The sequence below is a fragment of the Falco naumanni genome, chromosome 2, assembly GCF_017639655.2.
Source record: "Falco naumanni isolate bFalNau1 chromosome 2, bFalNau1.pat, whole genome shotgun sequence".
NCBI lineage: Eukaryota > Metazoa > Chordata > Aves > Falconiformes > Falconidae > Falco > Falco naumanni.
The window spans coordinates 29,803,187-29,830,567 of record NC_054055.1 but is presented as its reverse complement, the minus strand read 5'-3'; the positions used below and the strand labels follow the sequence as shown (position 1 = coordinate 29,830,567).

Here is a 27,381-nt window from a genome sequence, read left to right as displayed (position 1 = left end):
CTGCGTGACAAGTGGAGGATGACTAGACCTTGGAGTCCTCAGGAGAGCCCCTCACTAAATTCACAAGAGAAGAAACTGAACTACCCCATCCCAAATGACACAACAGCCCAGGGTTTGGCTGCTCTCAGCAAGGGGGAAGACGTTGATTCCAAACTCCTTTGGCCCAGAACGCAGCTCTCCACTTCCCACAAAAGTGCTCTTTGCATCAGAAATGATGCACAAAGAGGCCTTTTACACATCTGTTCTCGCAGCTGGGTTGCCAGAACGTCAAATGCCAAGGCCACTGCCTGCTATAGGCAGTATTCAAACACCTCTCTCTACTCAGTTTCCCCAAGCATACTGCTGCCCAGCAGAGTGATAGACTCACTCTTTGAAGGCATGCCCCTCCACAGAAAGAGGTGAAGGACCAACAGCAGAAGTGCTGACGAACTCGGCCCAGCCAGGTGAGCATCTCCGCAAGCACTGTGGTGCAAGTCAGAGCTGCAGTAACTGCTCTGAATATGGAGCCAGTATTGACATGCAGAACGATTCCACTTAAAACGATGCAATGCTTACGGGTCATCCATAAGCAATTAGAGGACTGCAGCTTCAGGGCTCCTGGTTTGGAAATCCTGGGAATTTGTAAAATAAGAGAGACAGAAATGCCAGGCTAGAAAAGGCAGGTCAAAATCTAATCACCTTTTCCTTCCTCCTCTTGGGAAGGCAAGCAAGAGGAAATAACAACATGGAAGACAGAAGTCAGTAAATCAAATGCTTTTTATTGACGATCTTTCTCATTTGTGACCCTTTGTCATTTGCTTTAATTGCACAGACAAAATTAGTGACTGACTTTAATTTTTGTAAGTTACAACTTTTATAGCTTCTGCATTTTTATTAAGAGAAGATAAAATCATGAGTAAGTCTCTACACATGGACTCAAAGATGGGAAGCAACTTCTTACTAATCCTCATGCAAACTACTGACTAATTATTGGAGACTGAGGTTGAGTGTAATTTCAGGAAAAAGTTTACTCTTATGAGTATGTTAGTCTAATAACGAGCTAATTTATACTCCTTACACAACTGATGTAATTTTCATATATTAGATAATAATTATAGGCATATTAAGCAATATTAGCATTATTAAACAACAATGAACAGCCTTCTGAATGTATACTATAATGATCCAAAATCTGAGTACCTTAAAGTGCCTCATCTAGTAGAAGAGCATGATTTTTCATTAGTGCTTTTCAAAGCTTCTAGAATTTTTTGTCTTACAGGTCTGGAGTTTTTAAACAGAACACATCTAACATTCACATTTACAGAACAATTTATGCCTGATCCAAAAACTCCAGGGACACTTTCAAATCTTTTTCTATTACACCAACAAATTATGCCCATTGGAAAAGGAGCTATTGTTTTATTGCGTTATTACCAAGGAAGCTGCTTTCTGAGTGCACTGGATGTATCTTGTGCAATGAGTTTTCTGAGAGACTAAAATGTATTGCTGCTGCTCTTCTCTATTTCTTGCTCTCTTGCAAGTATACACTGAACTGCAGACTTGGCTGCCACTAAGTACGTATTTTATATGGAAAATATTATTACTGATAAAAATATGTAAAGTTATTCAACATGAATGATTGCTCATCTCCCCCTTTATGTATATAAATAAACCACATCCAATATGAGTGTAAGCTCAGGCAACTCTAATAACTCTGTGCCACCCATACAGCAACAAACAGGGTGGGGAGGTGGGGGGAAGGTGAAATGCTTCCAAAGAAGCAGTTAGCTTAAATTATCATTTAAAAACAAACAAACAAAAAACCTAACCCCCAAACGCCCCAAACTGCTTTTAGTAACTTTTTTTTTTTCCCCGAAGGTTTCTCTGTAACAAAGGCTTTCTTAAAATAAAGAGCATGCTTAAGGAATTTGCAGAAAATTATCGTAAGGCACAACAGAAAACAAGTGTCCTACTTATCTATTTTCTTCTTTTACTGGAAGCAAAGGTCCCCTAAACTCTCTATATAATTAGTGTTTCTACAGAGACCAGCTTCAGCTTTGCACTGAAGAAGAAATTAAACCTTCACTCATGGCTTTCTACACATCAGCCTACAACAACTACACACCCTGACTCTCCCACAGAATTCCCAGGACAACCTGTGGCTGCCACAGGTGAACTTAACTGTAATTCTTACAAGCACCACTGCAGACACGTAAACCACGAAAATCTCTTTGTGGATTATTAACTGAATAAATGCTTGTACTAGAGCAGATGGACTTTTCCTGCACTTAAGCAAAACAAAAAACATGTACATGTGATGGAGGAACGGCCATACCGCTGTGCAAACCATTTTCCTAACCTACATTGTTATTGGTCCCAGCCTTAAGAGATCAGCAAGTTTCAACTGATACAAGGATTTTTACAGAATGATTGCACTAAACCGAAATCCTTCCAATAAAACAAATTATACAAATAACATAAAGCATTAAGTTTTGGGTTACGTACATGCATGTAGTTCAAATATTTCTTTTTCTTACAGAAAATACCAGAACTAGCAACAATGATAATGGATTCCAAAAAAGCACACAACTTTTGCCTCAAAGATTTAATCAACAGGATTTGAAAAACAGCATCAAACATTCTGAAATTATTTATGAACTGTAAAAGTGATACACTTGAGACCTTCTAAGTGTATCAGTTGCAGTAAAATTACAGTTACCAGCATTTACTGATGATAGGCTGAAAAAAAAGAGTGAAAGAACAGGGAAAAGCAAATAAAAATATTGGTGAGGTCTTAAGAGACACTGATTCAACCTCTAATTGAAAGGATTATGTACAGCAAGGAAAAAAGCTTCTTTCTCCTTTTTCAAAGAGACTGCACATTGTTCAAGGTCCATTTCCGTTAGTGAAATGCATTAAAATAATTTTTAATCTATATTCTATTTTCTGGCCTATAGAAGATATTGAAAGACACAGGGAAGACTAGACTTCTGCCAAGCAGATTAAGAAACAACATGCCTACATATCTTAACTATACAGTTAGACATTAAAATTCAAAACAGAAAAGTAACTTGATGCAAATAACAAATACAGAATTACAGACCCTGGTAAATCTTGGGGAAGCAAGACTAAGAAAGGAGTGCCTGAACTTGATGAGGAGATCTGTGTAATATGGTTTCTGGATCCTTATATTCATTTGAAGGATCCATCACAGCTGCATACAACTCACTGTAAGCTCTGCAGACCAGTTCTGTTGACTGTTTTATTATCTGCTCTCTAAAAAACAAAACAAAACCACAATCTGTAAATTGTAGGGAACATAATTGTACTACATGCAAGGAATTAAAGATACATGCTAAAAATACACATTAAAAATCAGTGTAAGTTACATTAAAAAGCCCTTTTATTTAAATTGTGAAAACAGCTTAAAGTTTCAAACCAAGAATTTAGCTTCTTTATTTCTGCAATTATGAATAAATTAGTAGAAGGATTTAATTTGCATACATTAGATTGCATTCCCCTGCATCTTTTAAAAGACTGATAATCTTAGTGATCTACTTTCTACCTCCTGTGGCTTCTCACTGTCCTTGGTAAAAATACTTTATTTTTTTTTTTTTTTAAATCTACAAGCAAATATACTGTATTTGCTTTATTCTGACAGCACCTGATTCCATAATCAGTCAAAAAGAAAGAGTTGAAAGTGAAAGTGGTCAGAGATTTTAAACTTCCTACAGCCTTTTACCAACCATGCTATGAAGTCCATGTCCTGTTATTTTTCTGGATCTAAATGAGTAACAGTGCACAGAGACTGGATGCTAAATTTAACTGGAAAGTTTAATATTTTTTAAGACAAATTAGTATTTTTACTTTATGTTGCCCATTGAATCGGTTTAATCACCGTGGTGATGTGTTTACAGTTGTGGAGGCATTTTTATCTATCAGAAACAGTAGTTACAACTATTTTACAGCCAAACCCATGCAAGTGGAACACCAGAAGAAGCTGAGGAAACCAAGGTAACCATGAATCCACATTCAGCTCTGTTGTAATACACAGCAAAGGAACAAAGACACCCAAACAGCATCCACTAAAATCAGAGCTAAATTCACCAACCACTGGGAACTGAAAAGTTAAAGAAATCTCAAAGACTAAGTGCATAAAACTTCATCTTTTCAGCAAAAATTAAGAAACAGAAGCTGTAAGAAAGAAGATTAAGAGATAAATCTTCATTTTATTCTGATGCACAGTATCATTTTTTTCAATATATGGGATGAACTGTCAATATCACCAGGTTATTAGAATACCCGAAAAAAAGACCGGCCTTTTAACAGCAAATATAGAAACACTATTAGAAGGGAAATATATTCAAGCTGTTCAGGTAAAACAACCGTCTCTGATCACAGTCTTGGATCACTAAGCTACTATAACATGAGAATGTTTTAAGAACATATTGCACACAGAATTCATATAAAACTCTATTGCACTAAATCATGTTAAATTAAAAGAAAAAGTTCGTTAAAATATTCCAGAGTACTGAACAGCATCAAATGAGTCTCCATCAAATAATGTCAGTGTCATTAATTAGTACATTAGGATTTCAGTTGCCATAACAACATGATACACTTTATCACCAACAGAAATGGCAGCACTTTCTAAAAATAATAATTCAAGCACACAAATGAGAAGAGCTTCTCAAGACCAAGAACCACACAAATAAATAGCTTCAAACTTTTTAAATAAGCAAGGAATTTGAAAGACAAGAGCACACACTGGCTAATGCTGTAAGGAAAGTTCTTCATGGTTGTAAAGCTTAAATTATATTGCCATTGAGTATATAGTACGCTGGCCCCTTATCAAAAGCACATGGTCTGATCTTGAGAACCAAAGAACTCTCGGATCCACCACTGGTGCAGTGGGTGACAATTTTGTGATTTCAAGGAAGACGTCTTCAAAACTGACATCGAATGCCTGCAAAACTAACTTAAAAATTTCAACTACTATAGCTAGAGATTAAAATTATAGTACTGGTTAAATCTTTTGCTTCAATTTTGAGAAACTTTTGAATTTTGAAGGTGTATTTACTACAGAAAATATTGACTATCGAATGTCTGTAAATGGGTATCTTCAAGAGGATTGCTTCTATTTACAGCTACGCGTTTGAAGGTTAATGGGCTAACAGATTATTTATTTAGTTTTAACTTCTGAGTAGAACCTTACCTATAGCATTGAGTTATACCAGGTTAATAAACTCCTGTACATTCGCTGAGCTGTAGCAGCTACAAATATCATCCTCACACAGGCACTCTCACCTCTCAGCTGGCCGGTGTTGCAAGATAACATGAATTTGGCTTAAACTGTGCTAATAGAGGCTTTAAAAGCTTATCAGTGGGATAAGGCTAACAGTGCATACATGACCAGTTTATCCTGGTTCATCTGACAGAAGAAATGATCGGGCCAGAGTCATTTCACTGTGTCTGAGTCTTTGTGGTAGCATAAAGTCTACCTCTGAAAAATTGCTTCTGTGTTAGCAGTGAAAAATGAGGCTTTCAAAATACATGTATTGTTATTATGATTTTTAAATAGACCCACACTACAAAAAATTCCAAGTGCTAAAATACAAGTTTAATAGCTTGACACCTAGAAGCAGAAGTTGCCATGCTTTACTGACATTACTGTTCAAACTACCCTGTTTGATCTGTACTGGAGCAGAACAGCTTTCACACAAGGTCAACTCTGCTGAGCTGCGGTGGGAACAGTAATCCTAGCAGAGAGACCCAACAAACTGCTGAAAAGCACCAACATCCTCCATGACAAGCCACGCACCAGGTATACGGCATGAAACTGGAAGTCTCTGGATGAGAAGATCCTGAGCAATACAGCAGGAAAACCTGGCAGTTGAAACAGCTGATTGTTGTAGGTCCCTTCCAACTAACTACTCTATTCTGCTCTAACAAATACCAAACAATATATATTTTTTCCCTTGACTATGTAATTTTTTAATTGCAAGATACCGTAATACTATCCTGCTAAGGACAAGTACTAGTAACGAGTACCTGTTGGAATAATGAGACTCCAAATACTGTTGCATTACAAAAAAATGTCATGTGCTAGTCTCAATATCTGGTATATTCTGTAACCTGGGAAAAATAATGTCAAGAAAAATTTTTGATTGGCCCAGCATATAATTTTGAGTTTATATATATATATATATATATATATATATATATATATATATATAAAATACTGAGTTTAAGTACTACAAAATACCTTCATATGGTGCACGTTTAATTAGAAAGATATTCGTGGCACTTTCCTTAGCCTTAGGGTTCAGTTATATTCAGAAAACAAGAGAAGAGAAAAATAACAAAAGTTCTTCTTCCATATTTCAAAGAAGAAATTACTAAAAAAAAAAGCCTATTAGGTGAAAAGTCAAGTGATCTCAGCACAATATTCTATGAGACAGTATGCCAATACTCTACAGCAGAAGACAACTAAGTTGAAAATTCTAGACCTGACAGAACAGTGGGGATAAAAGAAATCCTGAGTGGAGAATAACATATTTCATCTGTCTTTTGAATGCTTACAAAATCACTCTAAAACAATTTACAACTAAGTTGACAATATACTGCCGACATAGCGAAACATGTTCAAAATAGATGAATGTAATTCATTTTGATGGTGTCCGATAAATCAAGAGCAACCACTTCAGAAAGTTACAGAATTACAAATTCCTCACTGCTTGTTAAAGAAGAAGAGAGTGAGAACAAAACTGAACTGTGACCTGAAGGGCAATGCAGATATGATCACAGCTGATAACTTGAATTCTCATCATGATCCACTAAAGCCTAATCAAATTCATCTTTCTGTTATGCAGGCATAATAGAAATTCAAAGGTAAGGTACTTACTTCACAGTGGCACTCAGAAGGAAATTCAGCTGAGACATTAGGAGACTATCTGGAGCAGACAAATAGCGATCAAACTGAGCCTGGGGGTGAAAGGGCGTGGGGGAGAGAATATGAGATCAACATGCTAAGAACTTGCTGTTATATGAAAACAGGTAAACCCACAGATCTCTGAAAATTGATTACATTAAAATGGAAACTTCTTATTTTATAACTTTTTAATATATATTTAAAATAGAGCCTAACATAATCGCTAAATGTTTAAGGTAGAACTTAATCCAAAACAAACATCTAACTTCAGCACCTCTGTCACCAAAATTTTAAGCTTCTGACCTCAGGAGTATGGGCGGAGGGTCAAGGAGTGAGAATCCAGCTTCCGTAATTATCCCTCTAAGTTTCCTATGCAGCTGGTGGAGGTATGCATGTGCCACTGAAGATCAGACCCAGCCTACTCCGTGCAGAGGGAATACAACAGCCTCCAGACAGATATCTAGCCTGTCCAAGTTAGACATGTTGCATGTTTCTTTTTACATATTTAGTTTTACTCTTTGGCAGGAAGTCAGTGGTTAATGACCTAATGAGCACTCAATGTTGGCAAAAACAAGACCAAGGGACCTAGTTCAGGCTCCTCGAACTGCTTCTAAGCCCACTTCTTCTCCCCAATACAGCGGGGAAAAAATGTGGTGCTTTGATTCTAGTAGTTTGGAGAGGAAAACACTACAAAAGAACATTACTGCTGTCTTCAGCTGTTCTCAGAGAAGCTGTGGATGCCCCATCCCTGGAAGTCTTCAAGGCCAGGCTGGATGGGGCTTTGGTCTAGCAGAAGGTGTCCCTGCCCTTGGTAGGGGGGGATCGGACTAGATTATTTATAAAGGCCCCTTCCAACCCAAACCATTCTACGAATTCTATGATCAAATGGGTGGCTATAGAGAAGATGGAGCCAGGTCTTCTCACAGGTGAACACATGACGAATACTGGATGCGTATTAAACTAAGGAACATTCTGATTAGGTAGTAACAGGAAAAAATCTCAACAGGAGTGTCATCAAACACTGAACAGGTTACACAGAAAAGCTGTATCTCCATCCTTGGAATTACTCAGGCAAGGCCCTAAGCAACTTTATCTAACGATGGCAACCTCCCTGAACACTGGATGAATCTTCTCAAGCTGGTAAACCCTAAAATCTACTTCCATCTATCATGTAAACATGCAAAAAGTGGACACAAATGACTAAGTTACAATTCTCTCAAATTAACTTTCTGACGTTACCTGCTCTCTTTTGGAAAGCAAGAGAGCTTTAGCTCAGGGAGAGGGATGGACTTCACTAGAAGAGCATTTGCAAGCACACATGAACAACTTAAAAGGCTGGGACCTGGAAAACTTTCATGTTACATTGGGAGGCATGAATCTGCCTGCAAGAACTCCGTCCACATGGTTTAAAACTTAGGAAGCCAACAGACTGGGCTGATAGATGGGCTTTATGTGGGTTTGATTTCAGCATACTGGGTCCCATTCTGGTTAAAGTGTGTTGACACAAGCAGACATTAAACAAAGTAATGAATAAAATAAACCCATTGGTTCCTCTCTAACTATTCAAATAAAATTATTATGTACCACCATAGATAACAGTTACATATATACATAGTTTAAAGAGATGGTCCCCAAGCTGCAATCTTTAAATTCCTCATTGGTCTACAAGACCATGAGAAATAAAAGATATTTTAAATGCAAAATTTATAAATACTGATAAGAATGCATACTGATCTAAGTAAACTACAGAGTGCTTTGTGACAGAACACTGCTCATCCAACCAGCCTGGGAATCACTGGTTTAAAACTTGAACAGAGGAAAACAGGCTACATTGACACAATTATCATGGATTCAACACACAATTTTTGAAACCACCTTTTTTTTTCACAGAAGTATATATGTACTGCTGGATGAGTTGGCCTTATTTACAATTAAAACCTTCAGAATAAAGTTAAACTTGGCTAAGCAAGAAAAGTGACAGATCATACATTATTGCCTGCTGAACTGTGATATTGCCATCTCTATGCAAAATAGCCTTCACACATTCTAAGCAAAAATATCAGCTGATAATTTGTTTTAAAATATATTGTAGCTTTCAACTTTAGAAAAAAAAATATAACTGTGACATATGCCCAGCGCCAAACTTCTGAGTTTAGCTGAACTATTTGCATAAAATCAAAGCCTTAGGACTGAAATTATAAATGATAGCAGAACCTATATTTCAAAGCATACAGGCAAAAAAGAAACTCTGGTGATTAAAACTAATTAGAGCTAAGTATTTGCTTTTAGCAATTTAAGATGACTCATGGGATAGCATTCTTGTAAGTAAATTTCTGTTTCTCAAGGCTGGAAACTAATATTCTATTACTACCTGTTCATAAATAATTTATGCATTTATTACTTCAAGTGGTCAAATTACTACAAATGAAGAAAGTACTCCCAGACATGTAATTTAGCTGTTCTTAAAGAGTATGACTGCTTAGGTGAGTATCTAATACGTCACATAATTAATAGTATTCTTTCCCATGTCACAACATCACCACCATAATATGAAATTGTAAAATGCTTACCATTGCAACCTTCAGGGCCACGGAATCCATACTTGGCAAATTTGAAAGAGGACCCTAAGAATCAGTAGCCGGGGGCAGGGGGAGGGGGGGAAGAAGAGGAGGAAAGGTCAAACTAGCATGTGGAGAAAGATATGAAATAATAAATTTTACTGTCAGTTCAGTACTAAATTGTTATTCGGTCCTGCTACAGGATCTTAAACATTTGGAAACTGAATAACCATATCAATATTGAAATGCTGTAATAGCTCATTTGTATTCTTCCGCTCTCTTAAATTAAACTCAGAATACTGAGCTCCTAACGTCCTTTCAAGTCCTTTTCTTTCTTCTTCACCATTAAATAATAACAGCCCCCGCAAATGCCTTCCACAAGGACCAGGATAAAAACTGAACTGCAGACTGGCCACATCCCCTTAGTGTTCCAGAAATACAGAGAACAACTTCCCTCCGTTAATCTGTCCTGGGATGGTGCAGAATTCAAGACTGCTTCCCAGTGAATCTTCTGTGCTGGTATGGCATTACATGCTGCCTAACACACTAGCAAATCCTGTGACAATGTCACCTCTGCAGCCAGGCAGCTGGACAGATTAAAATGAAAATTGCTACATTACATTAATAATCTGCTCTGGTCGATTTGAAATTGGTTTCAGAACAGGAGATAGGCTCATGAATACGAAACCCAAGTTCAGTTATTAATCAGAATATTTATACATTTATTTATTCATATTTATACATAAAAATCTGTTGAGTTTGGGCACTTTATGCAAAATTATTGGCTGAAGAAACAACATAAAGCTCTCCAACAGAGTTCTGCTTTCTCCAGAAAACACTGTTCTTTTTCAAGATCACAAAAGGACACAGGCACAGCTGAAGGGAAGAAGGGCTGTATTAACACCTATCACGTAACAGCTGTGGTTCACAAGAAAGGAAGAGCACGAGCTCTGAATTCCAGTTTTCATCTCACTAAGAAATCTCAAGTTTTTACTTTTAGAATCTCACTGGTTGGTGCTAGAATAGCTAAAGCAATGAATATGGATAAAAGAAGAAATTATTTCAAATTACTACTAATCAGCCAATTTTTCACAGAAGAGAAAAGCAGTAATTATCTTATGCATGCGGGGCACCTCTCTACACCATGTGCGGTGCTATAGCATGTAACGGAAGAAATCCAAACTCTACACGCGCAGTGGGTCCAATACATTCTAGGTGTCATGAAGTGTTTTCTCAGTACTTGTGTTTTAAAGCCAGCTTGACTCTGACACTTTCTAAGGCATATTAAGCTACCTACACAGTTATTCTGAGAATATACAGGATGTCTGTGGTGTACAGAGCCTGTTGATGGTACACAGATAAGCAGCACAGAAAGATCGTTGCACACTAAACCTGCTAGGCTTGCTGAACATACAGTGTAGGGGAAATGTGTAGTTGCAAGGTGCCTTTGCCTAACAGTTGTGGTCCCACGTGAAACATCAACAGATATTACTGAGAGTTCGCTTTCAGAGGCAGCTTAATTTGCAAAAACATTAGTGTCAAAATTCTTCTGGTTGGCAAGTATGCACTACCTCCTAAACATGTACATTATATAGGCTTACCTGTTCTGGTTTGTGTTGCTGCACGGAGTTATATATGTAACTTAAACCAGCTCTTGTTAACACATAGGAAGCTTGTTCATTTATCAGCGTGTCTAAATGAGCTTCAATCTGAAATTTTAAGGATAAGGTATTTATAAAATGTGCGTGAGAACATTAAATAGAACAAACACTGGGGTTAAAAGGTCTAGAAACACAAATATGAAGGAAAAATACAAATAAGAAGGACAGTGACCAACAAAGAAAAAACGCAAATACATACAGCATAATTATTTTATCCATTTACATCTTCCATATTACAAGGAGCCAATAACAAGAATATAGATAATTCTTTCATGTCTGACTAACAATCTAATTTTTTATGTATCTGTAGATCCAACAGCACCAAAAATCAAAAATACCAAAGCTCTAATCTTAAAAATTGCTGTTTTATTTTATTTTACTATAGTTCTTTGAAATTATGTGATAAAAATCATCCAATTCTTATTGAAAATATTGCAATAGTACAGCAGCTTTACAATAAAGAGAGAGACAGTCTTTCACAAGGAAAATAAAGTTAATTGAAAGAACAATAGACAATGACATTACAGCTATCAATTTTGCTTTAATTATCTTCATATAAAGAAAGTCATAAACATATTTTATATTCTTAGTATAATCTTCACTTTGCAGGGCAACCTAATCAATAAATCAAGTCATAGCAGCAGCAATCATTTTTTAGTTTGAGCAGTCTTCGAAAGATATTTGGGTATATGCATTATTACTTCATTTTTACAGGTAACTACCCCACATTTAATTTATTTTTCTTCCAATCCTAAAGAAAAGTAAAACTTTTTAAAATATCAAACTCTACTAAAATGTAAGATTTCTGTATCTTCTAAGAGTCCACCTTTTTACTTCCCAAAATTGTTTAGAACAACACACTTTTCTTTTTAAATGAGGGAAATCTTAAGATTTCGATTTGGAAATATTAACTGTCTTAGAGAGTTCTTTTTTTCTATGAAAAAATGTTTCTCTTATTAAATATGCCATTCTAACTCCACTTAAATAATCTACTTATGTATAATATCACAGATTCATATTTTTTTTCAGTCTGTTCTTTTATTTGGTAAAACGTCTGAAGAAAATAAATAGTGTTAAACCCATAACCTTCAGCTCTACCGCTTATTTGAAGAATAAATCAATTTCAGCATTTACTGTGAAAAAGAAACTGATAACGGAAATTAGAAATGCCCCAGACAGTTTGGTGGGGTTGTCTCTTTGTTTGTTTCAGAGCTAAAAGGTGCTAGAAATTCTAATTAGGAGCAGAAAACAAAAAAAAATGGCTCACAGCCAATCTTTACTGATGCCTTCAAATAAGAAGTTGTGACTTTTTTCCAAGCTCCCAGCTCCAAAAGCTCTCCCGAGATATATTGCAGAGATGTTTATGTAGCAAAACTATAAATGGGCAGTGCCTAGGTCTTCCCAAGTCAATAGTTTATAAACTTACATTTCCGTTTCAAACTGGTACCACATATGAATGACTATCCTGGCACGTAAGGTAAAACCAATCAAATGATAACAGAAAGGCAGAAAGAAGGACTGAACTAGTAACTTCAGCTATATCATATTCTAGTGTTAACTAGATAATGGTCTAGTGTTAACTACATGACGGACCACAGACGGCTATTTGACTGACCTGTCAGCTTATTTGCTTCTTCTCAAAACAATTTGCAGATAAATATTAGAATTATTAGGATAATGAAAATGTTCACTGATATGGGTTTGTCTGCAGCTAAACCAAAACAAAACAAATCTTCTAATCATTTTTTTGCTTGTTTAAAATGAAAGATGCTGGGTACAATAAGCTCTGATACCTGCTATTTGCTTATGGTCTCTGATAAGAAGCACTCTTAGCCCCTTTCCCTGATTTAGAATTGACCCAAAGCCAACATTACCCAAGATAAATATGTTCACATCACAACTTACAGTCTGGAAAAATCAGTAATAAGTTTGTTTTCTTTTGGGGCTGTGAAAGCTTACCTGAAACTGTAACATTTCTAGACGTTTGTCAGTGAATTCAAAGAGAGCCAAAGTAGTCCTCATCATATAAAGTGAATTTACCATGAAGGTTGCCATATCAGCTGTGCCCAAATTACTGGCAGACATAGTACACATCTGTAACAATGGGTCTAGCACACAAGAGAGAACCTAAAATAGCAAATACACAGAAAAGAGGGAGGGGAGGGAGGAAATCATGTCACACAAGGCATCTAAGCTCATTGTTTCTCTTATCATGTACTTTATTCCCCAAAGCAGAATAAAGAGAACTGAGAGTTTCCAGCTGTGAAAGCAGTTTCCTACTGCATTTGTCAGCAGGTGATCAGCTACCATAGTGATGGGAAAAGTATAAAAACCTGAGAACAGATTCCAACCTAGCAGAAGGAAGAGTAACCCAGATTAGATAATTGGTAATTGTGCAATCTTGAGGGTGTATTTACTTAATGGAGTAGTAATTGGATAACAGAATTTAGACACTGCGTTAAGAGTAGCAGTCCATACTGCACTGTAATTATCCACTTTGTTAGTCACCCTCTTATTCACATTACAAACTTGGGTTTGGTAGAAAGCTCCAAAATGGGACCAGACAAAAAGATTAATGTTTCATCCATCTTTTGTGTACCAAGACTAATTTACACAGAATTTTTTTTCCCCTGCTCCTCTTCAGAGCTGTCAAACATTCTCATACCTGCACAAAGTCAGCTTGACGGGCATCCAGTGGAACAACAGACGAGTCGTGAGATGCCAGAACCTCCCGTAGCAAGTTCAGTGTCTGATCTAGTGCAGAGCTTGGGCCAAGATCAGGAGGTGGGAGTTCAACCTGAAGAACAAAATCATCTGTTTGCGTGGGGGTTTTTTAATTTCATTTACAGCAAACACCATCCAATCTGTTACCACAAATGCAAACAGCTAGTAATAAAATTACTTGTAACCATGCAGAGTAGAACTTTAGTTTGACACTAGACAAATCTAGCATGTTTCAGACAGTCATTGCCTGCAAATTTCAGCATAACCATCCCACTCGGTGATAAACAAGCAAAACTGAGTTTCTCCTTTCATTCAGACTAAGCCTATTTTATGATCTAGAGAAACCCAAACACTACCATTTTTGGTAGTAAAAAAAAAAACACAACCAAAACAAAACCAAACCCCAACATTTGGTAGATTTGGTGCCAAAGAATAGCCACATTGTTGACACCAGTGTTCGCTTTGAGCAAGACCTCCTATGAACACTCCAGAATCTAGAGCAGGCAGAGCTCTGGGATAGTAGGGATATTAGGGCCATACCGCAGCAGCTATTGAAAGGCTGCACAGCCCCTATCATGCTGAGTATGAGAGCTGTCTTAATCACTAGCAAGTTTGTACCTTAAGTTACCACTACACAAGTGAACAGTGCACAAGCCTACTCAAGCACACCTACATGAATTGCCACGATACCAAAAGAAACGCAATACAGCCCTACCTCAAAGATCAGAAGTAGTAGTCGCAGATGTTTGAAACACAGAAAGAAGAAATTTTTTTAAATCATGAGGAAAAAACACACTGAGTCAAATTACGAAAAGCTGGAGCACCTGAAATGGACTGAAATTCTATGCTATTTTTCACACAGGCTCACATACTTTAGCCCTTCTTTGTAACAGGCAAATACTCGTTAAGTGCTTCATAAAATGTTTATATAATATAAAACCTAGCACACCTCTTCTTCCTAAACCACGTTCCTCAGACTCCATTCCAAATGTAGTTGCATCTTCTTGTGTTCAGTGGTGCCTCAAACGAGTTTCCTACTGCCTCCAGACCCTTACTACAACCCAGGCTGCTGACCTCGTTTCCTTCTGCCAACAATCCTCTTCCCACCTTCCTGTCTCCGGTCTAAGGGCAAACACAGACCTGGCTGGATCATGTAGGAGTAAGGAGAACCCCAGTAACAGAATAAGCTAACGCTTCCAGACACAGTCTCCTTCCAGAAGGATGGAGGGAGAACTGCCAGGACTGGCCTGTGTGTCTCACTCGGGGTGTCTGGGCACAGCAGAGCAAGGCAGCATGCACTTCTGCAACGCTCTTTAAGACTCCAGTTCAACAAGGAAAGAAGGCAGCTTTGGATGGACCCACAATGCACAGGCAACTTGGAATCACAGAATTGTTTAGGTTGGAAAAGACGTTTAAGATCAGAGTCCAACCACTAACCCAGCACTGCCAAGTCCGTCACTAAACCATGTCCCTAAGCACCACATCTATGTGGGTTTTTTTAAATGCCTCCAGGGATGGTGATTCCACCACCTCCCTGGGCAGCCTGTTCCAATGCTTGACCACCCTCTCAGTGAAGAAATTTTTCCTAATATCCAATGTAAACCTCTGCTGCCATAACTTGAGGTAACATGTTTCACTGCTTCCCAAATGAAAAGTACTGATTACTACCATAATAACGTGGATGTGTGAGCTTCAAGGAAGGAAATTAAAAAAATATCAAAGGGGCAGAGGCTGATGGCCAAAGAAACCAAGTAGGAGAACATAAGAGGCGTTTTCAGAATGGACTGTTGCAGAGCTTCTGGAAATAATCTGTACCTAAGGAACACACCACCACAGAAAGAAGAAACAACTCTCTCTTTTAAAGCCAGGCCTAGCTTTCACTCTCTGTGTGTTTTAAAACATTTGAGGTACCGTACATGTCCCCACACTGCTACCAAGACAGATCAAATAGAAACTTTTTTTCATCCTTCTGAATTCAGTGTTCCTCTATTCTCACTTTCGAAGAGACAGTATACTAAATTCAAGGAACTAATGAAAAACTAATTCTAATAGGTTCAGAGAACACTTGTTGTTCAACATATGCAGTCTTGAAAGCATAAAAAAATACTCTAGCAATGAAGTAACAGTAATTCAAAACGAAGCACTTATTCAGTGCTGATTAGCAGTAAAGTTTACTGCAATTTACAGCACTGAGTGACTTTCTTCTTGTTTCTTCCTGTTATTATTGGGGGTATTGATTGTGCCCTGAACACACTGTTCCCAGACCTGAACTGGACCATGTTCAGGGATATTTTGGCATTAATTTGAGACTAGAGTTTGATGGAGTTTTCACTTCCAACACACACATAGATCATGGCACTAATTTCAGGCTTCTTTGCACAGAATTTTTGTTTCCTGAAGTAGCTGATGCTCACAAGCTTCTAAATTAGCTTCGTCTTTCATTTAATCTGTTCTTTTAAAGTCAACTGTCTTCTAGATGGGAGCAAGGAACAAGGAAAAAAGGTTTAGACCATTAGATTGTATTGAGGTTAGTTTAATTCCTGACTACTGCAACACAGGCAGAATTATCAGGTGGAAGGAAAATTCAAGCACTGCTACATTAATTTTGAAAATTCTCATTTTTCACACACAAAGATAGATTGGGTTTTTTTCAGAATTGAAAAGGAAAAGTTTAAAACAGACATATCATAGAGGAATGTTACCAACTTCAATTTGTGAAAGCTAAATTGCTATTCTTAAAAAAAAAAAAAAATAGACCTGAATTGTTTTACATGCACTAAGAGATTATTATAATTGATCCTATTTCCAGAAAATAGATTTGAAACGCATGCTGAATTCTACTTTTGAAGTACATGCTTTAGTTGCAAGCCAGACAGCAGCTAACTAAAAAATTACCAGACAAGTTCTGCAACATAGTTCAATAGCATTAAAACATACTATAACACAGTATTGAGTATCTAATCAGTTATAACCAGCAGTTCAGTCATGCAGAAATGAGGCCAACCAGCTGTTCAGACTTTCAAAGAAAACAAAGAGAAATTCCCAATTTTTAAAATCCAATATACAAAACTGAAACAAATTCTCCTAAAATTACAATGCATTCTAGGAGCTGTACATAAGGTTTAGTATAAAAGGTTGTATCTTCATTTAAAGTTCTGCATATCCATCAGCGGGGAACAGTTAACTAAGCCAGTCACCTTCCTCCAAATATACAATGCAGAGCAGGCTTCTCTGTCTATAACAGCAAGTAGCTCAAGAGATTTCTTGAAGGATTTAACAAACAGCAAAGGAAAATATACGAAAAAGAAAAGGCAGTATCACTAACCAAGAAAAGAGAGCATATATATTAATTGTTTCCCTTTCCCACTTACAAAGAAGATTAAATGGGAAAAAAATGTGCAATTCTTGTTCCTATAAAATACAGTTAATTCTATTAACGACTGGAGCAGATATTAAGGAGAGCAGCTTTGTTAGAAGTTCATACATGTACCAGCAAATACTGAAAATACTGTACAGGCAAACAATCAAAACTATTTATATACTTTCCTACTTGAACATCAGAAAGTTAACACTACAGAAAGACATGGGCATACTAAAGCGAGTCAAGCAAAGGGCCACAAAGTTCATTAAAGGACTAGAGTATCTCCTACAGAGGGAAAGGCTGTGTTCAGCCTGCAGAAAAGAAGGCTTGGAAGGATGTTATCAATGTGTATAAATAGCTTATGGGAGGGATAAAGAAGTGGGTGATGCTCTTCTCAGTGGTGTCCAGTGATAAAGCAATAGGCAAAGACTGAGATACAGGAAAAGCGTTTTTTACTGTGAGGTTGGTCAGACACTGGAGACAGCTGCACAGTGAGGTTGTGGAGCCTCCATCCTTAGACACAGTAAACACTCAACTCGAACCAGTCCTGGGCAACCTGCTCTAGCTGGCACTCTTTGCGCAAGATGGTTGGACTAGATGATCTCTAGAGGTTCCTGCTGAACTCATCCATTCTGCAATGCTGTGATACTAGTATTAAATAAAAAAAGATGGCAATTTAAAACACAGAACTCCTCAGAGAAAGCACTGCTTAGAGTAACAAACAAAAGGTTGGCAGCTTTTTTATGGGCCTAATCAGCTTTTCATACAGTCTTTTAAAAACCTCACTGGCAGCAGAGGGTAGAGACAAAGCACTACAGATGTGGAACCTTGTACAAAGTTAACCAGATGTTTCATCCTGTCAGTTACAACAGATTTGCATCAACTAAAGAAGTTCAATCTACAAGCTGAAACAATATTCACTACAGTTAAGCAGCGGCAGTCTAAGAAACTTGAGTGCACATCTACCAGAGAAGCTTCAGAGCAGCTGTCCTAAGCTTTTCTGAGCCCTACTAGGATCCTACAGAGATCACCAAAGTAGAAGGCCTAATAGCATGCTTCTCAGCTATCAAGTTGGTCTAGGCAGAAAAGACAACAGAAAAATTCTTGCTAGCTTTGCTTTGTTCACATGGATCCACTGAAAACCACAACAGCACTCGGATCACAACTACCAGCCAGACTCATTTAATCTGCCCCTTATTTGGCTTCCCAAAAATCTAATGGGTTTCACTCTGACAGGGATCAAATTATGAGAGAAAAGTTCAGTTACTTGCATGGAATGTTTCAATACCTCTCCCACTGGCAAACTTCACAGATAATGCAATCACAGCATTTAATTTCCATACATCTACTCTAAAAAGAACAGCATTAAGGAATAACAATCCCAAAACTTGATTTGGGCTACACTACTAATAGTCTTTTAACAGCTCAGACAGCAGATGACATGTTAGTTTGGCATAATCTCTCTTTGCTACTCTTATTATAACTCTCATTCCATTTAATTAAATATTTGCAATTATTCTTTCCTTATTGTTATGGATTACTACTGAGGCCAAATGGACAAATGTACAAGTAAGGACAAATGTGCTTGAAAATTCCATGTCTCCTAATGTATTAGCTGGTCCAATAAAACATGCTGGCATAGGTTAGTCTAACAGGCTTGTTAAAATGTCTCACCAGTGGACTCATGATTTTAAATGACAATTCTCCTTCAGAGAGCTGAAAGAGCAGTCCATTCCACTCCAGTGCATTAGGCACTTTGAACTTTGCTTCCAGTTTCATTGGAACAGTTTCTGTTGTTCTGATAATTATTTTCATTTAGCATTTTCTCCTGGATTTATCATCATCTGTAAAATGGTAATCTGTACCAGGATGTTCTAAATTAGATCCAGACAGTGAATAACACAAGCAGAATCCCAAACCCCTAAACATTTGATTTATTAGTGCAGGGTCAAAGGAAACATATGAAAGGATATGTAAGGATTGAATTTACAATTCTAATCTGCTCTATTCACATAGCTGGTACACCCATGGCTGGGTTCAAGAAAGCTAAAAAGAAACAAGTACAAACACACTTTTCCAGCACAGGGACACCAACACTAGCCAGAAAATGTTCCGGCCGAACAAAGAAGAACTGAACCAACCAATTGCTACCAGTGCTAGAAAGCACTAGCAAGACTGCCCAACTGCCTCTGAAGGGTAAGAGCAAACAGCACAAAGGAGAGATAGTGGCACTGAACCTTCAGTGACACAGAAGGGTGGTGATGCACAGTTTCTACATGATGTTAGTATCGAGCTCTAGAATGACCTGAGAATCTCAAAGCTGTGAATAGCACTTTAAATCCTGGAAACAAAATGCCTTTGCAATGATTCTGTTACCAAGCTTCACAACAGGTTTCAAGGAGCATGGAGCCAAAGAGACTTCCTTGTGCATTGCCTTCCTTCGATAACAACGGCCTTACATTCAGGCAGTGTGCAGAGTATTTCTGTTACATTGATTTCAGATCATAAAGAGCTACCTAAGAAGTCTGAACGAGAACACCATAAAGAAGACTGAAAAGCTGACTGCCTTCTTTTCAGATTACGACCAGGATGCTTGAGATTTTGATGTAATGAAAAAAACGTTCACAGGGAAGTGCTTCTGAGCAAACCAGTAAGTACTGTGAAATAACTAGGGATTTCCCTGTACCATTTACACTGATGGTTTGACAACCAAGAGGAAGAATCCTGATCTAAGACTACCTTTAAGCTTCCATACAGCTCTGTGCTTGTGACACTCCTTATGTAATATGGGACTCTTCTCAAAAACTGATGTGATGGGGAAGCTATTTTCTTGTCCTAGAAAGAACAGCCTGAAGTCTCAGTTTCCCACTGTGCTTCAGAAATTAAATCCCAGGCAGTGTGAAGGCAATGCTCAATTCTGCATAATCAATAACCTAGGGAATTAAATTGTCAGTGGTGATGAGGACATCAGAGTCAAATTACCATCCTGCCAATTGTCTACATCCAAAGGAAAGGATCTTGAGGAGTTAGCATATTTAACAAAACTTGCTTTGTCTAAAAAAAAGTTCTCAACTAGCTATAATTAAGAGAAAAGGCTTGCTTAAATACAATTCTGGTCTACCAACTACTAGGTAGGACTGCAGATATTAAGAAAACATACCACAGCAAGACACAGTAACACACCACTGTTTCTAGGCAGTAGTCCCCATACTACAGCACAAGAAAATTTGCACAGGGCTAAAGAAATCCATGTGAAGCTACAAATTCACCAGTAATTATGACTAAATCTTCTGGAATTTTGTAGCTACAGACAGCAGTTAAGAAAGCATTTACATTCTCTTTAAATTAAATAAAAATTGTCAAACTGATTTCCATTCAGAACTTCTTGCTTACGATTTTTGTATTATCAGCAACAACTGATGATACTGAGGGAATACTATCATTAAAATGGTGTAACTCACACAGGCGATATTTACTACTTTCCAGTGTTCTACACAAGAGAGGCACTTAAGCTTAAATAAAAAATACTTATCTTTCTGTAAGAACACCTTATTTGTATTTTAATCTATTTCCAAAGTTACTTAAATTGCCTTAAGAATCACACTTTAATCAAAGTAATGGGCAGCTGATATTCTTTGAAACAGGTTTATCAATGCCTTAAAATGCAAAATATAAGTGAAGATAAGGAACCATGATTTCCAGACTGTCCAAGTGAAAAGTAATTTACTAATTTTACATGTGAGTATTCTCTCTGCACATACAGGAGCAGCAATGAAGCTGCAATCGCATATGTAAGCACAAAGGCTCTGCTTTCCAGTGCTTTAATCTTCTCTGCAAATTAAAAAAAAATCTGGAAGCAGTTGCAGCCATACACAGCAAAAAGCTGGTAAAAAGGTTGGGATGTGAAGAGAATCTTGTTAATACATATACACAATTTTGGTCTGAACATATGTTAATAGAAATGATGGTAAAGAACAACCTTGAGAATCCTCAAAATGTAAAAGCATTGTGACGTTCAGTATTAAACTAACGAACACATATGAAAAGGCATAAAAGCTGGTTATCTGTATATTAACACACAGTAAACTAGGTAACAAGATAATTAAATTTATGCTAAAATAGGGTCTTTATATCATGGAAAGTAATGTTTCTCCAAACGTAATTCAGCCTATTAATTTCGTATTTTTTGTGAAGTAAAACTAATTTCAGTCATGAGGAAGTAAGATATCATTCTATCAATTCAGTAGTCCACTCATAAAGGGTAATAATATAAGGTGCTTCAAAGGACTGTCCAAAACTCTCAGTTACAAGAACTACACTCAGTACAGTAAGACTCTTTCTCAACTGCATGTTGTTGACTCCTGAAGCACAGAGATTAATAAATAATTATGGAGGCCTTTGTTACTCATGTATCTAATCCTCTTCTGAGTCTCTTTAAGCTTTTGACCTCAATTATATCCTGAGGAAAGATCTTCATAGGGCACATATGCAATGTAAAATTGTCAGTACTTCAGATCTAATTTATGAAATATGTTTATGAGAAAGAGCAATATTACACTCTTTTTGCATTAAATGGTAGGCTTGGTATGCCGTTCATTATTTGTAATAAACCACCACTGAAGGTGGCACTGCAATCACCACCTTTGTTTAATGTCAGTAAAATCAAATTTGACTCCTTCATAAAACAATGGCAGCATCTACAGCCAGTTACATCCAGGCTGGGGGCTGAGGGAAAGGGAACTAAGAGGGCACTGAGGATTACACAACCTTCCCAGAGTGACAATATGAAGAACACACACCATGAACTGGGAGACTGTAATTCCTTTGTCACTGCTCCTCCTCCTTCTAAGTGCTGTGCATCTCCAAACAGAAAATCAGAGTATCACCCCAAACAAAACTACAAAAATTTTGAGTTACACAAGTAGAAAACTTGTGCTGGATCCCGCTTGAGTACAGATGTAAGACCCAGCACGATAAATATGAAGAGCTAAATACAACAGAAATTAATGAAGAGCTGGCTTACAGTTTCAAGCCAAGAAAACCTCTTTCTTTAAGCACTACTCTGTTTGCATATACTTTGTAAGTAAAGTGCAGTCACATACCTTCACTAAGGTCCATCACCAATTTCTCTTCATAAAAGGAAGAGGTACACAGACATTTTATTCTAGCTTATGTATTACGAAACAAAATGTTCTGAGGAATTCATATACAGCTAACGTATGCCCATAGCAAGAGATAAGCTTTATTTTTTTATTTTATTTTTTGCTAAATTCATATTGTCTTTGTCCATTGTACCATTTCATGAACTCAAGCTGTAACTGATCCTTGAAGAAGCATTAGTAGCAGAGGAACTACTATTCCAATGACACCACATTCAAGTAGACAAACTCCACGACAACAATGTACTAAGTGGACTTGGCAGTATGGACTGTGGTTGGTAGCAACTAAGGAGTAACCTGATGAATGAATGAATGAATGAATGAAGTCACTGAAAGGAGTCACTGGGATATACAGAAGGGAAGAAGAGGAGAAAAAACTGCTCCTTTGAGAAAGTCACTCCTCAGCCCTTGCAGAAAGACAGGAAATTGGAACCAGATGCAAGCCGTGCAAAATAAGAAAACTACTTTGAGACCACAGAGCAACACCAACCAAACTCAGAAAATCCCACTGAATGGTCAGCAAAGTCTTTGCACAAGAAAGTATCGGTAAATCTATGTATTTTTTTTAATTATTTTTCTTGTAGGTTAACTATAAATAATTTAAAATATATTTACAAAACCTCATTGTTTGTTTTCCACTTTCAAACTTTTTTTTTACTGAAAAAAAACAGTAATGTGAGAGCTTTGTTGAACTCTGGGGTTGTGCAGTAACTGGGAATAAATAAAGGCATCTCTTGTCGGCTTTAGGGTCTAGTCAACTCAGCAAATCTCAGACAAGGATGCTGGATGAAGATCAGATGTGTAGGGATGTGTAGCCTAATGATTTTCTTTGACTTGGATTTTAGGAAGGTGATATTTAAAGGGCAGATCTACCAAAAGCAACATGATACAAATAAAGCATGGAGAAATCAGAATGTACTTGTTACTGAACAACGGGAAGTTCATTGAAACACAATTCAAAGCAATCAGCAGGAGAGGAAAACTGATACTGTGTTAGGTACAGTTGTTTGGTATAACAAATGTATGTACTGCTTTTAACAGCAGCAATCTTCATGTGGTATATAGTATAAATAGTATAAAAAATAGTATATAGCATTTTTTATATATAGTATAAAAATACAATAGTATAAAAAAATATTTTTAAAGACAGAAAAGCCCAAGTCTTGTTTTTGCTTAGGTTACCATCTTTGGGATATATTTCATAATTTCCAAGAAAGGAATTTTGCACCTGTTGATCTCATGATGCATTAACACAAATTATCTAGTTCAATAAGCTGACTTTGCTCAATTGCACTTAGGGAAATTTCCTAATTTTGTTGCTTCTCATAGATTTTAAAAATATGTGAACTGCCCTGTAAACAAATACTGCTAGGAACAGTATTTTAGCCATATTTCCAGAAAAATAAAACTATTAAAAGCATTAAAATATAAACAGGAAGTTTTTAAGTGGTTCCGTATCAAAAATATAGCAACTAGAAAACTTAATTTTTAGGAAAACCTGACATATAAAACAGTTATTCATCATATAATCTTACTCAACAAAAGGGAAATGAAAGTGTGTTTGGAAACATGAAAGCTGATTTTGAAACAAACCTTATCCATTAGTTTACTTGCATGAAGACTCAGGCTATTAAAGAATATCTTCTTGCTCAACAAATGCATTTCTTCAATTGTTGTCAACAGTGTGGCTGCACTGTTTCCCACAATACCACTGAAATCAAAATTAAGATTAATGAAACAATCTGAAGGGGAGGCAGGGCATGACAGGGTCAGATACTTTAGACTATTTCAAATACAATTATTTTCAAAGTTGAAAATTTACAACAAATAATTGCATGGAACAGTTCTCCATATTAGCTAAGAGATTCACTCATAAGTGACAGTGAGAACAAGCATTAGCAGCTATTAAGTACAGGCTTATCTAAAGCTTTACACAAACTTTTTAGTATAATTCTAAAATTTATTGGATTTTTGTTTGTTATTCTGTAAACCTACTTGTTACAGAAAACAGATTACATAAACAAAAAGGGTTGCTAACTATTCCATCATACTGTCCTTTAGGGATAGCATCATCTCTCTTCTTTCTTCATTGCGAAGTTAGACATCTCCAAAAATGTAAGAATTCATGCCTTGCCATTCCAAGTGTCAAGCTATTACACTTAGCATGAACACAGTGTAAGCCTTAAATGATGCTACATGACAATGTTCTTCTCACAGTTACACCTTCTGTCTAAACTAAAAGTGCTTTTAAGCCCCCAAAATGGCAGTGAAAATTCCCTGCATCATAATAAGACTAATTCAAACTTGTAGCCTGATTTTCAGATTAAATCTTGTTGCATTTAATAGATCATTTCTCAGACTGCACTTTCTCTTCATTAGTCAGTCTAAGTTTCACTTCCCTTACAGGGGAAATTATTCAGCTAGCAGAAGTTACTTCAGTGGTCATTAAACAATGTATCATAAACAAGACAGAAAGCAAAACATAAGACTGTCAAAGACCTTCCATTTTAACATCACATTTTCAGTTACACCAAGTTATATAACCACTGAGGAACACTAACTTTGGAGACATAAAAATGGTGGCAAAAAATCTTTCAGGCTGTGTGGGTTTTTTACAATAAACTTTGGAATAAGTCTTATATGTGTTTTACTGCTGATCTGTAGTGCCATCACAACTGAGGATTTCAAATATAGTGGGAGGTGCCCAAGAACCACTTATTCCAGTCTGCCCAATATCTACATGTCTTTTCAGAGAGAAAAGATGCTCAAGGAATAGTATCGGTGATTCAAATTTGCAGCAGTTCAGCCCAGGGCTGTTTCTAACCAAAATGAACTACTGCAAATGGCACAAAGTATAAAATCAAGCAGTTCTGGTTTTTCTCCAGTTTCTATGTTCCTGGTGGCATCTGGAAGATTGGAAGATAATTGGTGCACCCTCAACAGCTAGATATGGAACAAGAAATGCATTCTCCCAGTAGAAAAATGTGAGTGCATATGTAGAAAAAATAGTATTAAAACACAGTTATTTAAGGAAGAAAAGAAAAACTGAAGTTCTAGAGGTAATTAATTCTAACTTTTTCTCAAAGGGGACTTGACTGTCATCTTGAATGTTTTGTGTACATTTTTTTGTATACTATTATCTACACAGAACAACAAAGAAAGTTCCTGTGGCAAACTGATGCTATATGCCAAAGCAGATTTGATATGAATTGAGGAATGACAACACATAAATGTCATCTGCTTGGCGTCATGCACATTCCTCCATGATTTCGTACTACAGAACCAAAACCAAGCCACAAAAATACTCTTTTTACTGTATTAATCTTTATATATACAATTTAAAAAAGACATATTTAATATACTTCGTAATTTTGCATACCTGATTGTATGGTGGTAGAACTTGAGAAGATTAGAAATCTTGTACAGCAAAACTGCTCCTGGCTCAGCAACAATCACCTGCTCAATTCTAACCTGCAGAATAAAGAAATACAAACATCCTTCAGGTCATACATTTTAAAAGCCAACTTCTATGATTTTATATGCAATAAATATCTGATTTTGGAAAAATAAATTTAACCAGAAATAAATGTAAAAAGAGAATGTCCAGATAACTACAACATTCTGCTAGAACCAGAGCTTCTTGGTTGCCAAGCCTCTGGGTAGAAAACAAGCGGGTATATGTATTCTAGCTAAAAAAAAAAAAAATTAAAAATTATAAAAATCATGTTTCTGTATAGATTTTTGTTGCAATTGGTTAGTGAAAATTTCAAAATGATGAGATCATTTCATGGATTAATACCAGTACATACTGGAATTCTCCTCAGCACTGAATAGCAAGAACAGCTGCAAAGCTGCAAAATCCCTATGCCTCAACAGTTGATCATTAGCATCATGCAGCAATTCAGAACATCCAAAGTATTAGCTATTTTACCTAAAAGACAGAGTCTTACCTGGATTAGCTTCTTCTTCACCTCAAGAAGAGATTATATACCTCCTACTCATATTGAATTAGATATATTTCTAACTAATGATCAGTTACATTGACTGTTTATCTCAACCAGGAGATACTGGCTACACAGGCCAGAACAGTGCTGGCTTGTCTTTATAGTTGGACAGTTGATGTCTTGTCTCCATGGTGAACACAGTCTCAATCCATTCATAAAACGCTGCCCCAGGGTCAATCTTTGGGCACTTATGAAGCAGTGATTGACAGTGCTTATCACTGCACTGTTCTCCCACATGCCTGCGCATGAAAGGGCTACACACAGAGCAAGAGTCGCTCTCCCAAGTTATTTGTCTGCTGTTCAACGGAACATGATGTGCAGCAGTGTCCTCTTGTCAGAGCCAGCTGCAGGGAGAATTTACCAAGATTACGCTTCCTCAATCCTCTCTGCCTTTGCATCTAAGTCAGAGCCCAAAAACCAAGAATAAATTTTGACTCTTATTCACAATGTTCAATGTACAAGGTTAATTTCAACATTCAGGTGAACTCTGCTCTACAATGCATACGTATATACAAAGCTTTATATAATTACCTGTCTCCAATATTAAATAAAAGGTCATTTAGTCATGGATACAGAGTATAGTCTAGGTGTACAGCAAAACAGAATATGGCAAGCTGGGGAAAAATAAAAAGACCAAAATATTGCCAAAAAAATAATAAAATAGCAATGACTGAAGAAAAAAAAACTGTGAAAGACAGAACAGGCAGAAGGAGAGAGAAATAAAAAAAGACCAAAAGATGCCAGGGTTAGGAAGCAACAATTAAAATTAAAAACACAAAGCAAGAAAAGAAGCATTGCTGCTTCCCATACTGAAGTCTTCACTGTACAGGAGAAGCAAAATTTGCAAGTAACTCAATCTAACCTGCTCAGGGAAGTCCTGGACTTACAGCTCACACCATTTCTTAATCCTACATGTCCTGTCATCTATGTAAGGCATCAAAAACATACGGTTAATTTTGACCTCACCTTAAGTACTATAGAAAAGATAAGGACCTTAATCTAAA

The 27,381-nt window shown here is 36.9% G+C and overlaps 1 protein-coding gene across 2 annotated transcripts in view; it reads right to left on the bottom strand.

Annotated features, from left to right (window-relative positions):
* Positions 1-738: 738 nt before the first annotated feature.
* COG6 (component of oligomeric golgi complex 6) overlaps positions 739-27,381 on the bottom strand; it is a 59,385-nt gene continuing 32,742 nt past the window's right edge. For both annotated transcript variants that reach the window (XM_040583762.1, XM_040583763.1), the window contains exons 12-19: positions 25,753-25,844; positions 23,967-24,084; positions 13,795-13,926; positions 13,089-13,256; positions 11,070-11,177; positions 9,481-9,534; positions 6,884-6,963; positions 739-3,255 (exon numbers count right to left, since the gene is read on the bottom strand). In XM_040583762.1, the coding sequence (XP_040439696.1) occupies positions 3,108-3,255; positions 6,884-6,963; positions 9,481-9,534; positions 11,070-11,177; positions 13,089-13,256; positions 13,795-13,926; positions 23,967-24,084; positions 25,753-25,844 (900 nt within the window). In that variant the 3' untranslated portion in view covers positions 739-3,107. The remainder of the gene's footprint in view (positions 3,256-6,883; positions 6,964-9,480; positions 9,535-11,069; positions 11,178-13,088; positions 13,257-13,794; positions 13,927-23,966; positions 24,085-25,752; positions 25,845-27,381) is intronic.